Source organism: Vanellus vanellus (assembly GCF_965231255.1).
Source record: "Vanellus vanellus genome assembly, chromosome: 4".
NCBI lineage: Eukaryota > Metazoa > Chordata > Aves > Charadriiformes > Charadriidae > Vanellus > Vanellus vanellus.
Genome location: NC_138909.1, coordinates 44,662,821 through 44,680,201, shown reverse-complemented (window position 1 = coordinate 44,680,201; position 17,381 = coordinate 44,662,821). Strand labels below are relative to the sequence as shown.

The following is a 17,381-nucleotide window of genomic DNA, read 5'->3' as shown; positions in this document are numbered from 1 at the left end:
CCACCCAGACGCTCTCCTCTTGAACGGCTGAGTGACCTCTGCGGCAGGAATCGCTGCCGCCAGCGCGGATGCTGAGCTCTCCCTTTCCTTACATGTCAGCTGGGAGATGAAGAGGCAGCTGCCTCTGCCTCCCGTCACGCGTGTGTCTTGAAAATAAATGGGAGGATGATGACGGGCTGCAATGCTTTGCGTGAAGAGGGCAGCCAGAGTTTAGGAGGCCATGGCCTGAGATAGGTTTCCTGCTGGGTGAAGGGACCACCGGACCCGTTACTGTGCCTTGTTGCTCCTTTCTTTTTGCTTTTTCTTGGGTCTTTTGAGCAGAAAGCCATGCAAGCCCTCTATGGGTCATCCCTGCTCACTCCTGCAGGAGCTGCTGCAGAGCCCATACACAACTCATTACATGCACAGGAGGAAACAACAGCACACAAGCTGCTCTGTCTCCCTCCTATTTCCTCAAATAAGTGCTTCTCAATGTTCGGCCCGTGCCAGTGCACACCACGCTGGTTCCTGGCGGCTCCCGGCGTTTCCATCACTCCCCCTGCCCGAGGACGATGGGAGGAAGCACGCCAATAATGCTCATTAAATTTATAGCTACGTTGTGCTGTAATGTTTAATCAAGGTTACGTGACTGTGTGCTGCCGCACAGGGTACAAGTTCAATGCAAGGTGAATCTTGTCTGAGATAATCTGAAAGTTCATTCGGAGGTGAAGGCTGCGGCAGCTTCTCATAGACTGGCTGGGGTTAGCGAGAGGTCACCTCTTTTTTTTTTCTTTTTAATCCCTTTTTTAATGTGTAAACAAAAGAAAAATACAACTTTGCAGAAGACTTGGAATCAGCTGAGCAACAGGAAAAATAATCATGGCATGCTGGCCCCGTGGTGTGGTTTGGTACCCAGCAAGTGCCCAGCTGTGTGGCTCAGGGAAGGTGATGCTGGTGCTTTTAGGGACAGCGGGGGCAGTTTAATTCAACTGTCATGGCTTTCTTGTATGGTCGAAAGGAGGGACCCTAATTGGTGAGCTCAGAAAGAAGTTGCTGGCTCGCCTGCCCCTGTTTCCCCCTGCCGGTGGCACCCCCCTGACAGGAAAAACACCACACAGTGACCCTCACTGGGGTATCTGGGCATCATGTCCTGGCTGCCGGTGGCACCAAGCAGGGCTGTATTTATCTGAAGACGTGGCTTAGTTGTCTTCTGGGCAGACCCTGATCACTCTGCAAGTACCTAGATTGGCTGCTGAACTGTCAGCGGATGGGGAGTGTTAACCTCTCCTGCACCAAAATCTTTCCAGCTGTGAATACCTGCTCTGTTGATTAATCAGGAACATTTTTCCCTAGAAAGGTGGCATTTAAAGTGATTTTTTTCCACTCTGATACTGTAGGGTCAATGATGGAGGTGGTCTGTGTATAGGTGTATTTGGAGGACCACTGTTTTTCGCCCCTCTCAACCCACTTTGCTGTATTTAGGGGGTTTTGTACTTTTTTTTCTGCTCTTGTTAACTCTTCTCCTTCCTTGCTAAAGCATCCTGACCTGCAGCTGAGATATTAGGATTTTCCATGTTATTTCTTCATGTTTTCTTTGGAGCCGCTGATTTTGAAGTGTGGGTCAGGCAGGGCGAGTCAGGTAAATGCACGAGGCTATATGTACCTGGACTATAGCAGCAGAGAAGGTATTTCTGTATACAAGGGGTACCTGCACACATGCTGCCATCATGTCCCAATCACGGAGCAGTGGATCATAAGTAAATCCAGCTTCTCCTCCCCGTAATAGCTTAAAAAATGCTTTAAAGAGTAACTACCTACAAGCTGAGTGCTTTCCAAGCATTGCATCCCAGATTTGGCCCCCATAACCTCAGATGCTGACTCCAAGGATTTGCCAGGCTCCATCCTTGCTGGGTACAGCCATGGACGCATCTCCCGGCCATGCCCATTGAAGGTCTGAGCTGGAGAGGCTACTGGGGGGATGCTTCTAAAGGAGACATCTTTGCTTCGGGAATGAATTCCCCTTTGTGATGGTTAAATGGAAACGCAAAGTGTTATTCAATAGCAGTCCCTGGATAATGGTCTTCCGAGGCTCTTTCATTTCTTTTGGCTGCTGCCCAGTATTGTCTCTTTGTCTTACGCAGATTGTAGGATCTGGAGTGTAGAAATACGGTCATCTTCTCTGGGCGGAAAGCACCATGCAAACTTGTGAACCTGCGTGGAGAATTTGATGAGTCTAAATAATTATTTTTTATGAGTGCAAATTGGCTACTAAATCCAGCAAGGCAGAGTTTTCTTTTGTTCTTTTGGCCATTCATAAAGTCCCCTGTCTGGGTGGTTATCGTTAGAACCGACTGATTTTATTCTGAAACATTGAAATCCCAGTGTTTTTGTACCAAATAATTTTCATGACTTCGTTTTGTTGTTTGTTTTTTTTTTTTTTTTTTCAAGCAGCGTTGCACAGTGCTTTGCAGTGGTCAGGAAAACTTGGGATTTCCCTAGAATTCAGTTTAGCCTTCCCTGCGGGCAAGCCTCCAGTGAATGACTAAAGCCACGATCTTGCACCATCAAAATCAGGAGGAGCTTGAACGAAGCTGGTAGGGACTTTCCAGCCATCTTCGAGACTGTCACCTTAACACAACGTGCTAATCCTCAGTGTCCCCACCCTTTGCTCTTGGGCTACTTTGCATCACTTCTCTTGAAGCCTGACAACTTTTTATGGCTCCTTCATGTGGTTTTGTGTCGTAGGCTGGGAGAAGAAGGTGGATTCCTCAAAGCCATATTTAACCCCAAAGGGAGTTTTCTTGCTATAAGTGCGGAAGTGACCTCCAACCAGAAAACAACATTTTTCAGGTAGAATTGTGTTTGTTAAGATTTTAAGACCCTTGGAATAAATATCTTCTGAATCAGTAGAAAAGTCAACCCGTGTAATTACAGCGTTACTTCAAAGAAGGTGGAAAGCCAGAGGTTTTCCTCCTAATAAATGATGAACATTTGCAGATGGAAAACCAGAAGAACTTTCTGTGCACACAGCGCAGGCAAAAAACTTTCTGGAGACATTTCCCTGGAAATCCGATGTAAGAAATACAAAAACCTCTAAACAGGCAATAATATGAATCTGACAATAATCCAGACCGGACAGATTAGGGCTTTTTTGGTCTCAAACTTTTCTCTGTTACATACTGTCCCATCTGCTGTAAATATTTCCAGATTCTTCTCATGTTTTCTTCCAGGAAATGTTTCATTTTTGCAGATAGAAGTAAACAGAAAAAAAAAACCCAAACAGAGGAAAGATAAAATTGCTGCTTTAACTTGCAATATCAATCCAGTTAAGATGTGTGATGAGCAACTTGGAATCGATTCTCCTCCCTCTAGCATGAGCATTTAGGAGGAAGGACAGTCCGGGGTGGGACATCTGCCCCAGGAGACCTGGTGGGGTCACATGAGCATAGAGTTATTGTGCTTTACAGAGAGGTCGAAGCAGACTAGACAGCACTCTGTGATCTACAATAACTCCTAGAATTCCATATCTCTCTTGCAGACAGGTCTGGTAAGCACCTAAAATAAGATTGACCTTCTCTGAGCTCCATGTGCATTGATCCCTTAGCTCATGCATCACTTTGGCTTGTGCAACGTCAGGTTGCTGCAGGTGCTATCCACCCCCTCGCGCAAAGTACACTCAATAGGTAGGGAAAATCTTAATTTCCAGTGAAATGGGTGACAAATCTGCTCCTGCTTTCATTTAGACCACTATTTTACCCTCTGTGTCTTTCACAAGTAAACGAACAAACATCATGTTCCAATTGCTGGTGCCTTTTCTTCTGAGCAATGCTATTGTCCAAACCCACGTCTCCCCATGGGTTAGAGTATTTCTTTCCCTTTCAGTATTACTTTCCCACGAGGCATAATTGAAACCTCACCAAAATAAATTATTTTGAATGTACTTGTCTGTGGCTGCTGATGTTGGAGACTCTTTGGGCTTTTGTGCTCCGTAACAATTACCCGCTGGCTGGTGGTAGGGGCTGCTCAACTGGTGGTGGGGTTGGGTTCTGGGCAAGCTTAGGCATGGGCAAACTGAGAATTGGTACTGGTTTGTATTCAGTAGTTTCTTCTGCCTTTATAGAGGTACCAGGCAGGGCCAGGTCTTACCTGGGTGTTTTCTGGTCGCACTGGAATCATCTTGTCCCTTCATACAGGTGCATTTAGGTGGGATGATGGTAGAACCAAAGTTCTGCCTTCCTCTGAGCCTCTTGTTGTCACCTTTATCAAAGGAGCTGTGGTGTTAAATCAGTGAAATGAGCTTTTTAAAGAAAAGATTATGGTAAGTTTGTAAACTAATGATGTGATCTTTTGCAAACTGAAGCACAGCTGGTTTGGAGAAGGTCAAAGACTGTTCATTCTGCATGCTGCCTGCAACAAAAACTGAGGAAGAGCATCAGACTTAGAGATTATAAAGATAAGGAGGGATAATAGAGCTTTTTAGAGCTGGGTTTAGCTTGGTTCTGAAAATATTCCCTCCTTCTGCCCCAGAAAGCAAGAGCAGTTGCTCATGAACGTGACTCTAGGCAGGTTTCAGGGCAGGAGTGCTGCCTCCAGCTTGGAAACTGCCAAACCTAACTTAACACTTCTCTGCGTGCTGGCATCCAGGGGACATAAAGCTCATCATGAAAGCTGTCAGGCATAGCTGTGGCATAGCTGTCCCTTCTGTGTTGATCTGAAGATCTCACGCACCCACTCTTGGCACCACCTAGACCAGGCCAAGATCTTCCAGACGCCTGGCTGTCTCCTGCTTTAAGAAGCAGCAAGTTAACTCTAATTCCCTTAGCTCGGTTGGATGTGAGAAATCTGGGATAATTGCGCGTAAATTTGTTGAAACAGGTTGCAAGATTTGCCAGCTAATGGTCTTGAGTCGTTTTTCCCTTTTCATCCTTCAGTGTGTGTGTGAATGTGCTGATGGTGTTTGTTTTGGGGTTTTTTAATAGCAGTTGGTGCTTTGCAGAAGGCATGTCGGGCAGTAACACCTCGCAGCCCAGCTCTGACCAGCTCCAGCGTGTGGTCCCTGAGCACCATGGAAAGTCAACAGCTCCTAGCAGAGAAAAGTCTGTCTCCTGCTGTACATGTGCTTGGAAGAAAAAGAACTAAAAGGATAATTAGCAGGAGGAGGGGCACAAGAATTCCCTGATTTGGGGTTTTATCAAAGGGAAGGTTTAGTTCTTTATAGGATGTTTCTCACCAGCCCTTGCAACATCTCATTGCTGGTGGATCTGCTGATACTGTGATGGTGTTGGCAGAGGATAGTCCTTTTCAAGCCATCTTGATGCTCTCTCTTGTCACTGGGAGTAAATATCATGGTGGATAAGAGGGGAAGGGATGTTTTTTTCTGGGATAGAATCATAGAACTATAGAACAGCCCAGGTTAGAAAGGACCTTGAAAGATCATCTGGTCCAGCCTTTGTAGGAAAGGAAGCCTAGATGAGATGATCTAGCACCCTGTCCTATCACATCTTGAAAACCTCCAGCAATGGGGACTCTACCACATCGCAGGGGAAGTTGTTCCAGTGAAAGGTTTTTCTCACTATCAGAAATTTCTTTCTTATATTGAGATAAAACCTCTCCCAGTGCAACTTGGAGACATTACCCCTTGTCTTCTCCATGTGGCTCCTTGTGAAGAAAGCGCCTTCATCCTCCTTGTAGCTACCCTTTAAGTACTGGAATACTGTGATGAGAGTCTCCCTGAGCCTTCACTTTTCTAGGAAAGGACCTAGACCTTGAAATAAAATGAGTTAGTCTTCAGGATGGGGTCATTTCTCCTTTCACCATCGAGTTACTGCATTGCCATGAGGCTTTTGTGCCAGATTACATCTGATGAGGGCTCTTTTAGAAATACTGATAGTTCACGTGTGATTTCAGCTCTGCAAAGACAGGATATTAAAAAGCAAAAAGGCTGGGGCATGAGGGAAGACATTGACACAAGTGCAAAGGTGATGATGGTTCTTTTGACCTTAACAGGACCAAGGCACGTGTCTCTTATGCAACCGAATCCCTTTGGCAGGGACTGAAAAAAGCAAAAGGTTTGCTTGGCAGGGAGCAGAAAGATGTGGTTTCCATTGCTGGCTGGGCTGCAGGCTGCTCTCACGTCTTGGAGCAGCTCTGTTTTTGAGCAGTTGCTCTTAGCTTTAATTTGGGCAAGTTTTGCTTCCTACTCCAGTGGATGTAACATAGTGTCTGGTGTCATGGCGGTTCTGTCCTGGGAAGCTCTTCCCTCTGCTAACAGGGGATGATCACACTCCTCTTCTAGTAGACTTGTCCATGAGCCTAGAGCATTTGGTGTGTCTCAAGTTTCCTGCAGATCAAAGAGTTTGGGTGTAAATCCCTGATCGTGGATGCTCGGAGTGGCGCTGCATCAGTTCTGAAGAGCAAAAAGAGAAAAAAAGAAGAACTAAATGTTGCATGAAGTTGGGGAATTCAGGAATTTTCATCTGTATTGCAATAACACTTGACTTTGTCTCTTAGGCTTGAGGAGGTGAGGAGAGGTCCTTGCGGCTGAGAGGATCCCTGATCTAGAGTTATCCCTGCAGCATCATCCTGACTTCTCTGAGATAGGACAGGGTTTTCTTGTGGGGGTTTATTTTCATCCTGGAAAACATGGGTCTCCCTTTCCTGCCATCTTCTTTGTCTCTAGCCACCATGCATCACCTCCCAGGTTTGTGCAGAGACCACTGTGATGCTGGTGTAAGTGTGCAAATGCTGGTGCTTTCTTTGATCTTGTTCCAGAGGGGCTGGAAGAGCTTGCACTGTTTTGAATCAGTTTGGATTCACATTACATTATTTCTGGCTTGGCTAAAAGAATTTTATCCAGATTCATGTCGTCTCGTGTCAGACAGAACATACTGTTCCGCTTTGCTTTGCATCTGGAGGGAGAAGCTCGCAAAGTCGTTGTGATGTCCCTGTTTCCTTTGCCACCAGCGTGCAATTAAGTTGCAACCATCCTTTTGCTGTACTTGATGTAAGGGCTGTAAAAACGTGCCTTTGCTTTGAAAAAAACATTTTTGGAGAGTTTGAGATGGTGATATTACAAGAGGAATAAAAAGGAAGTGTTTTTTGAGGTGGAACTGAGGGAAGTGGGGTGAAAGTGCTTCTTGGCCTCTGCCAAGAGGACCCGGGGGCAGGGCTGAGAACTGGTTCCCAGTTTAATTCTTTCTTTCCAGGGTTGCCCTCTCTTGAATCGCCATTTGAGTAACAGCTTATGTATGTGTATAAAAATAATTATTTTTTTCAGTACCTTTCTCTTGGAGGCATACTCAAACCATTCTCCGTTTCTTCATTTTTATAAATACATATGTGAACCTCTCCCTGCTCTTGCAGCAAAAATGCTTCCCCTGCCCCGGGAAGCTGCAAGTTCACAGCCCTGCGCTGCGCACGCAGCACGTCTGCAGCTTTCTGAGCTTATTCCACTTTCATATCATCATGGTAAAAGCTTCTCTTTTTTCCTTCCCCCTCCACCCCCTTCTTTTCCTTTCCCCCCAGTGTATGTGCTGTCGGGTTTGATTTATAGCCTTGAAAAGGAGACTCTAGTTTGAAGAATTAATGGTATTTGCATATTTTATTTGGAATCTCCCCCAGCAGGCCCGCCACAGCCGAGTGCCGCTGTGCAGGCGGGTTTTTCCTTCCCTTTTTTTTTTTTTTTTCTTTTTCGGTCGTTCTGATTTAGCAGCAGAGGTGAAAAGTTTAAACAGTAAAACCAATAAAACCACATTTATGTGACAGATAAATCGTTTCGAGACAGCTTGCCCTGAGCCGTCGGGCTTCCTCCTGCAAGACCTCTCTCCTACGGAGCACGACCCGCGGCAGAGCCCTGGAAGCGCTGGCGATGCCCTGCGCTGTGCGGCAGCCGGGGGCCAAAGGTGCCGGCCCCGGCTATCCTCGGACCTGCCTCGCTGGCAAGATGGATGTGGGCAAACAGTTGTAAAATACACAGGCTATCCGTCACTGTCATGAGCTGGCCGGGGGGAGTCTGGCTCTCACAGCGCGCAGAGAAGGTCCAGCCCGGGGTGGGAGCGCATTTAGGATGGGGCTTACCTAGAATCATAGAAACATTTAGGTTGGAAAAGACCCTTAAGATCATCGACTCCAACCCTAAACCTAACACTGCCAAGTCCACCACTAAACTTTGTCCCTAAGTGCTGCATTTTTTAAATACCTCCAGGGATGGTGACTCAGTCACTTCTCTGGGAAGCCTGTTCCAATGCTTGACAACCTTTTTGGTGAAGCAGTTTTTCCTAATATCCAATCTAAACCTCCCCTGGCACAAATTGAGGCCGTTTCCTCTCATCCTATCATTTGTTATTTGGGAAAAGAGACCAACTCCCACTTCCCTACAACCTCATTTCAGGTAGTTGTAGAGGGCGATAAATTCTCCCCTGAGCCTCTTTTTCTCCAGGCTAAACAACCCAGTTCCCTCAGCCGCCCCTCAGAAGACTTGTGCTGAAGACCCCTCACCACCTTCATTGTTCTTCTTTGGACATGCTCCAGCACCTCAATGTCTTTCTTGTAGTGAGGGACCCAAATTTGAACACAGTATTCAAGGTGCGGCCTTACCAGTGCTGAGTGCAGGGGGACGATCACTTCCCTAGTCCTGCTTACCACACTATTTCTAATACAGGCCAGGATGCTATTGGCCTTCTTGGCCACCTGGGCATACTGCCGGCTCATATTTGGCCATCTGCCGACCAACACACCCAGGTCATTGGGGTTTCTCTCAATGTGCCCATTGCACTCTTGTAGCGATGCATGCAGCTGAAGCTACTTGAATGGCATGATGGATGAGAGTAAAATCATAGAATCATAGAATGGTTTGTGTTGGAAGGGTCCTTCAAAGATCATCTAGTCCAGCCTCCCCTGCCATGGGCAGGAACATCCTTCACTAGATCATTGTTGCTCAAAGCCCTGTCCAACCTGACCTCGGACACTTCCAGTGATGGGGCATCCACAACTTCTCTGGGCAACCTGGTCAAGTGTCTCACCACCCTCCTTGTAAAACGTCTTCCTTATATCCAGTCTAAATCAATCTGCTTTCTGTTTAAAACTATTTCCCCTTGTCCTGTCACCACAGGACAAATAGAAAGTCTCTCTCCATCTTTCTTATAAGCCCCCTTACTATACTGAAAGGCTGCAATAAGGTCTCCCCAGAGCCTTCACTTCTCCAGGCTGAACCAGCCCAACTCTGTCAGCCTTTCTTCATAGCAGAGGTGTTCCAGTCCTGAGGCCATTTTTATGACCTCCTCTGGGCCCAGTCTAACAGGTCTGTGCTAAAACAGGTCCATAAAATAACTTCCCGGACCATCCCTTTGGGCCAATGCCAGCACAATGGAAGGTGTGGTGGTGCACTTTCAACGCTGGCAAAACTCAGCAGCCTGGCAGCCTCATGCGGGAGAGCTGCATTGCTTCAACTGGCTGAGTCAAACTGAGTTGGAGGAGAGCTGAAGGAAAGCTGTGGGACAACCATCAGGCCAAGCACCATGCACTTGTCACCTGGCCCTGGTGGGAATGGCAAGCTTTGGCTTGGGCTCCCGAGCTGGAGACCAAGGGCTGAGCTGCCCTAGATGGCCGTTCATCTGACTTTTGCTTAAAAATCTCCCCATGCTGCATTAGCCGCCCTCTTTCAGAGACATGCAGGGGAGGTTTCCCCAAGTCCTTTCCTTACCCATCCTCTGAGCTCCTGCACGGTTTCCTGCGCCTCTGCTGTCTCCCCAAGCCTCCTGTTTATGACACCTCCTGATGCTTTTTATTTTATCTTCTCCTAACCCACTTCTAATCGTCACCTTTTTATTTTGATTCTCCTTTTGTCCCTTTCTCCAGGGGCTTTATTTCTGCTCCACATGAACGGCTACCTGGCCCCTGGATGGTCCAGCCATGCACTTTCTATGGCAATAACTCGTGCTGCTTTATTTGTGGTTTGCCAGAGGCACGTTCAGCCGCTCCGGGGCCACTGGCAAGAGGACTTTGGTGTGTTGGGGGGGATCCGATTTAGCCTGTACAACCATGCAGCTTCCCACAGCAGCCGGCAAACCCGATAGAAAAGTTTTGGCCCCGCTGTGCTTTATGAAAAGAGCCTGTGAAATCATATTTAAGGTTGTCTCTTGAAGGTGCCCTTTGGAAAAAACTCCTGCCGATGATGTTCAACTCGGGTTTGTAGTTAACACAATGGACCTGCCGTACAAAGCCGCGCGGGACCGCAGGCTGGAAAAGCCCTCTTAGGTCCCAGCTAATCCGTCCCCCCCGCCAGCCCGGGGGATTGTTCCCGACAGCTTGTTTTCTTTGCCCTGACCTACATAGTCAAAAAGAATCTTGTTGCACATTTTTGTTTTGTACCTTGAGGTCTCAGAGGAGCCAAATCCCCTTCTTGGCGGGGCGGGATGTGTTGTTAAACAGTGCTGGAGTCTCCAGCAAAACCATGGAGACGCGGGGACAAAGAGCCCTCTATGGTCCTCGCTTGGCCGCAGGATGGTCCTTCTTCTCTGGGCTTCGGTGGTGGGCACCGGGACGTGCAGACACAGGCGATGAAGACGTCCGTGCAGTTGGCAGCCTGTCCTGCAATAGAGCGGTCACAGCAGCTCTCCAAGGCAGAAGGCTGGGGAGGGGAAACTCAGCCGCTCTTAATTAACCTATTTTAGATGATGGAGATGAAGTCTGCATCTCATACGTGCTCAGCTGTGCTCTCATGGGTGGGTGGAGAATCAAATCCTCTTAGGAGTGAGGAGGTCCTCATGTGGGAAAGATATGGGAGCTCCTGTTTGGGTTTTAAGGAAAATAAGGGTGCGAAAGGTGAGGTGGAAGAGAGCATTTAGGAAACCTGGGCTGTAGTTTGCTACTTCCTCACACAAATCAGCAGGGACCAATGGGACACTGAGAGAGTCCTTTGCAGAGGTGAAGGGCTTCAGGTGCGAATTTTGGGGATCTGGAGCAGGGACTGGCATGGACACCTGAATTAATCTGCTTGTTGCCTCCCCTGCTGCTGGGGTCAGCAGTGGTTTCTCTAACAAGCAGCTGGAAACCATCTGGGATTCCGAGTCTCCTCCGGAGCTGCGTTCACCTAAGATAAACCTCTGAGCTCCTGGAGGAGTCCTATGCCTCCCTGGGGAGCTTTTTTCATTAAAGATGCTTACAAAACCCTTGGAAGATGTTGAGGTGGAGTAAGTGTGATGAGAAAAACTTGTGGCATGGATCAGACAAACCCAGGGGTTTATTTGGGGACAGAAGAAATTTGTGGTGTCTTTGACCCCAAAAGTGCCCTCCTGCCATAGCTGAGAGCATCAGGGCACTGGGGTTCTTTGCCACCCACCTCCTCAGGGTGTCTCAGTCTTCATATCCCCTGTACCGCTAGTTCACCCCAAAAATAGAGATAACATAGCAAGAGTGTACTATGGCTAAATTAATATAGCCGTACATAAATGAACATTAAATATTCATGAATTGATAATTAATGATGAATAAATTAATAATGAAATATCAGCAGAATAATATTAAATAAATTAATAAAGACTGCAAACCGTTTTTTTGTGATTAGTGCCACCTGCCCAGGATCTTTGCCAGCTTTCAGATAAACCACCTGCTGTCTCAACAGCTTTTTCAAATCTTCTATTTCTGTTTGTTTTTTCTTTCCGGCGGCTGCTGCAGCTCTTAGATCTGTTCATCCAGTGGGACTGGTCGACATATTTGGCTGACTACGGGCAACCCACGTGCAAGTATCTTCGCGTGAACCCGACGACAGCCCTCATCCTGCTGGAAAAGTGAGTGCGGGTCCGGACACCCAGGGTAGTTTTCACTCCCATCTTGCTTTGGGCAAGCACGTGTTTTAGCAGCTCATTCCATCAGGTACAGTGCGTGAACAGAGCAGCCTGGGGAGCAGGAGGCTGCTTGTCATCTAGTGAGATAAAATTTCACCCCCAGATAGACAGTGGGAGCTCGAATAGAAAAATCCTGGTTTATCCTACTAACTGGATTCCAGGTTTTGTATCAAAATGCATTGACTTGGGTGAGGGTCTGTCTTTTTGCTTCACTCTTAAGCAGTTTTCCATGTTTTACAACAGACTTCCACTATAAAGGTGTATCTCAAGCCCCCAAAATAATTTAAAATTTGCTAGCCTGCAGGCACGTGTATCTCCCTTCTGTTGGATCCATGGAGGAGACCAAGTGCTAAAAGCCCAGCTATGGGACAGGGACCAGTTTCTTTAGGTGGCTGTGTGCTCCAAGGCTTGCTCTTAGTAAAGACATGCTCTTTGATAAGGCTGAATCTGAGCCTCTCTGAAGCCTGTAGTTTATATGCTTTGCACAGCTTCAGCCCAAGCCCTGGAGCTGTGCCAAGCGGCAGCGCTGGGACACGCTGGGCAAGCGCCGTGTGGACTCTGCGGCGCTTTGGCATTCCACCTGAAGCACAGCGAGGAGGCTTGTTCCAGTCCTACAAGCCAGAAGCAAGGAGGGGAAGCCCATGAGTTTTCTGCAGACCCAAAGAGTGGGATTTGCTTCACTTGTAACCCCTCTAGCACGTGGGAGGGAAGTGCCACCAGGTGCCCATCCTGCCTGTGATAGGAGGTGACCCAGATGACCCTTTCTCTGCTAGTTCTCCAGGCTCTCACTGTGAGAATCAGCCTACTCCTGCCCCTTTGCTACCATCAGACCTCACAGCTGGTCGCCAGCTGATCTGACAGAAAAGTAACCTACCAAAAATTATAATTAATAATTTTCTGAGCACTGCTAAGTCTTGCACCAAGGAGCAGGCAGGATAAGTGAGTTGCAGTTAGATTTGGTTAGGTTTACCATGGAATCAGATCCTGAGGAGGAGTTTGAGTTGGTTGAGTTCTTTCTTCATTGCTTGTAAAAGATGAGTTAACTAGTGTGGAGGGGCTATACCTTTAGAAGACTGACCTTGGTGTGCTGCTGAGCTTTGGAGTTGCAACTGTATTATCTGTGGTCCATGTAACCACACCATCTCCTCTTCCTTAAAGGAGAATAGCTAATTTTCACTGCAACTCATGACATCCAGATGTTATCAATACAGCACACAGGGACTAAACTTAGGTAGTTGCTGTGTGTAAAGCATTTTTATACATTATAGCATTGTTTTTATATACATATTTATATGTGCTATTCGCGACATATTCACAACCTAACATCCATGATGCAAAAGCATGAGGTATATTCAGAGCTATCAATAAAATGGTAAAATAAAGAGCTATCAAAAAACTGAGAGCTTGGACATGAAGCAGCTGGAAGAGCCAAAGAATTGGGAGCAGGCAGTGAGCTGGGATCCGTGGCAGTTGCTGGGAAGGCAGTGGGACAGCAGGTGGGCAGCTCTGTTTTCCCCAGGTAGTACTTTAGAGCACAGCATCCGTACTCAGTGGTGGTATTAAAAAGCCACAAACCCCAGCTTGGCTTGCCAGCATTCTCCCTGAAAAGGATCTCATTTGAACAGCATTTCAGATCCGTATCCGATTTGCTTTCCGGAGGCAGCCCAGGTGAAGTCACCAGGTTGGCACTTGTGTCTTCTGCATCCTTGTGTTGTGGCATTGCCTTCAATGGCATCACTAGCATGGCGTTGCCTGCATGCTCCGAGGGGCCCTGCCCTGTCCCTGCTCGGGCTTCAGGCCCTTTGGGGAGTCTCTGTGTGTCATCCGGCAGCTCCAGCTCCCCCGAGACTCTGCGCTGACCTGGCCGTAGCTTCAGGCACGTCCGCTCCCCTCTGCACTCCAAGCCCACCTCCCCAGCCCTCTCTGTAGGCAGCCGAGCTTTGCCAACAAGGCGACGTGAAATTCTGATCCGCTGGTTCGTTTTGTAACCTGTTTTCATCATTATCTCTTTTCCTAATCACACATCTCTCATAGGATATCACGAGTGTAAGTATGCTGCTTGCTTGGGCTTTTACCCTCACCTTGCAGTGACTTTATTGTTTATTTTAAATGGAGCACTAAATGATCTAAATGCAAGCTGTCTTTGAAACGGTTCCCTACGGTAACTTTATCGTCTCAAATGCACTAATTAGAGCTAAAAGAGGAGCTTTTACTCTGTTGCTTTTTTTTTTCTTATAGATTAATTTAAACAAAGCTTGGCTGTGTTGAAGGTGGTGTTTGTTGACAGGGGTGGGGCCAGCACTGAGCTCCCTCTTTCCCTTCCTCTTACTTTTAATTCTTGCGCTAACACACAGGGACCACGTTACAAAACTGGGCTCGTTTGTTGCTGGGCTCTGCAGGCACATGCTTAAAGAAATAAAAGTATCGAACCTCCAAAGAGCTTCTGAGACGCTCAAAAGCGTTGCCTCCTTTCAAAGCCAATATTCTTGGTGTCTGGATGCACTGCTTGACCAAGGACTGCGTGTTTCCTATAGCCAGATAATGGAAAAGAAAAAGGACAGCATTTGTCATCACTGTCTGAATGCCTTTGGCATTGACCACATTGTGTCAGCTTGGTGTCTGTCTGCAGGGCTCTGATGGCAGGACCAGAGCCAGCGTGGTCTCCTCGAGCAGATCTGCAAGCTCAGCCTTTCCTAAGGATGCAGCCGCTCCCAATGCTGCCAGGTCCCTGGCATAGCACAACCCAAATTCTGCAGGATTTTGTGTCCTGTAGGCAACTTAATTGGTTAATAATACTTAATAGCTTAGTTGCTCTACCTTCGTATGATACCAGCAGCTCACGTCCCTCCCAGATACTTGTCCACGGTTAAACAGATCCACCTACATGACTGTTGTGGGATCAGTGCTCTGACTAAAATGCTCTTTCATCCCAATCCAGCAGCTTTATCCATGCAACTGCTTTATAATTGTTCAAACACATGCAAAAGTTTTCTTGCATACAACTTGCATTACTTCAGAAACATTTCGTGGACCTGAACAGGTCCCACAGCGTCGAAGATGGCTCTGAGGATGCCCAGGATGAGAGGGCTCTTAGGGCAGAGGATGCTCTGCTGTAAATTCCCCGTGTGTTACCTGGGGGTAACTGCAGCAGGCAGTGATGGAGAGTGATGGGTACAGCACTGGGTGGAGGTTTCTGAAGGTACAGGTTTACTTTCAGCGCCTCTGAAGTCCCCACATAGCCCGTGAAATAGAAACAGAGATCTCAGCCCTCCTGGTAAAGTGCTTTGAGACCTGCTGGAGCCATACAGCGCTGCTGGAGGTGTCCCATGGGAGAATGGTTATTACCAAAATTCATGATACTGGGACACCTCTAACCTGTGTGACTTGAAAGCACCACTTCCTGTTGGTGCATTCGCTCCCTGGTTCTTGCAGTGGAGCAGCTGGCAACCTGCTTTGGTTAAAAAAAATAGAGAAAGAAAAAAAGTAATACTTGTTTTGCTGAACAAATGTGCTCCAAGCTATCTTGTTACTGTTGGGAAAGCAGCTCGATTGTAATCCTGTGTCTTTGGGCACTTATAACTTTAGCGAATTAGCCTTTGGGATAAAGTTGTTATCCTTGTTTCCAGTTCCAAGCTGAATGTTTTTGGGAACATTTCAGATTCCCTTTGGCTCTTTTTAGGAAGATTGAAGCATGAAAAACGTTAGCATTTCTTTTTTTTTTTAATCAGTTAAATAAATTTCAAGAGGTTTGATTTGTGCTCGGTTAACTCAAGACCCCCGGTTTGATAAAGTGCCACCTTCCCAGGGACTATCTGCACTGTGTCCCAGTCACTTTAATGCTTCATTTAGGTCCCCAAAGCCAAAAACACAGGCTTATGTGACTCGTCTAAAGCCATCTGCCTCTGCCAGATCTGATTCACCAAGAAAATCATTTACAAATTGTGGTATTATAAAAGAGTGGTGCCAGCTGAGAACCAACAGGTTGGATGTTGAGGCTGATACCTTCAGGAGCTGTTGAAGGGTTGACCCTTGTGGGGTGGTTTCCCTTTCCAGCACATGCCCTGCCTGCATAAAGCTAACGCTTGGACTGTGCAACAAGACCTGCCCCCCCCTGCCCTCACCCCCCAAAAAATCCACATCCGTGAATGCAAGTGTGCATGAGCACCCAGCTTTGCATGGCGGAGAGAGATGGAACTGCACCAGCTTCACCTTCACGTCCCATCCCACCACCTGCTCTTCCAGTCTCTGGCTTTTTGGAGACCTCACGGAGACCAGTGCGCTAGTTTGTGTATTAAATGTAATTTAAAAAAATCCAAATCTCAGGAAGTTCTAAGTTGATGAAAGCAGTGCTGGATTCCTTCCTTTTATATTATATAATATAGTATAATATTTTAAGTTCACAACTCCGAAACTTTATGACTATCACAAAAGCTGCATCTCCTGACTGCATGCAATGCACCATTTCAAATAAGAAGCCTTAATGCTGTGGATTTGATGCTAATTTTTTAATTACCTCCTAATATTACAGCGTTGTCATTTACCACTTCACGAGATAACGTGGGGATGTAGCAAAAGCTGTTTGGAAGGGGAGAACGAGAGGCTTTAGGGTTTCATGCATTTTGGCATAGAGATAGAGCCTGCAGTGATATTGATTGGGATTTGTAGGGTTTAAAGCAAAAATGCAAACTGTGTAAAGCCTGCACATGGCTTGCTGTGCCCGTCATTACACAAATACGTGATAAAAATTGGGACAGAGTCTTTAGGTGCAGTCACCTTCTCTCTATCAGAGCCTGAATGAGGGCATTTTACATGTAATTCCGTTGTGGGACTTGGTTGCAACGTTGAGCAGTGATACCTGTGCCATAACCTGTTTCTGCTCTGCACAGGATGAGAGACACGAGCAGAAAAAACAACGTTTTTGCCCAGTTTCGGAAAAACGAGAGGGACAAGCAGAAGCTGATCGACACTGTGGCCAAGCAGCTCCGCAGCCTGATCAACAGCCATCACTCGTGAGGGACTCGGGGACCTCCTGCCTGCGCCGGTCCCTGCACCACAGCCTTCCACATGCCTGGACTTGGGATTCTTGTTCAAAGAGAATATATGTATTTTTTTATTCACCTGTATAGTATTCATGAAACCTACCCTGATGACAAAATGTTCCTTGTTAAACAATCCCGGGAAGATAGGCGGCACTCCTTGTGAAGGTGGTGTCAGGAGTCTCCTATTATAAACTCCTATTTTCAGGGGTTTATACAGTGACGGTAAATCCTGAAGCCTGAGAGAGAAGTTCACGCCCAGACTATTTCTTTTTATAAGCCAAATTGAAAGAATCAGTCTGACTTCCTTTTGTTAACTTATTCAGTTGCAGAACAAATGAAAACAAAAAATATAGGGAGGAGTCATGGCTTCAGGTTCTTCTCATGGACGGCGGTAAAGGAGCAAACGTTTAGAAAAGAGGGTCACCCATTAGTTTGTCTTGCCAACTTGCTTATTGGATTTAGGTAGGAAAAGAGGCAAACTGATTTCTCAACTTTTCTCCTCTTTATCCTGTAAGGGCTG

General features: G+C 46.8%; 1 protein-coding gene across 2 annotated transcripts in view; it reads left to right on the top strand.

Annotated features, from left to right (window-relative positions):
• The window catches only part of EXOC6B (exocyst complex component 6B), a gene marked incomplete at its 3' end in the record, with an annotated part of 312,754 nt that extends 295,919 nt beyond the window's left edge, over positions 1–16,835 (top strand). For both annotated transcript variants that reach the window (XM_082482217.1, XM_082482216.1), the window contains 2 exons: positions 11,653–11,765; positions 16,709–16,835. In XM_082482217.1, the coding sequence (XP_082338343.1) occupies positions 11,653–11,765; positions 16,709–16,835 (240 nt within the window). The remainder of the gene's footprint in view (positions 1–11,652; positions 11,766–16,708) is intronic.
• Between the last annotated feature and the right edge of the window lie 546 nt (positions 16,836–17,381).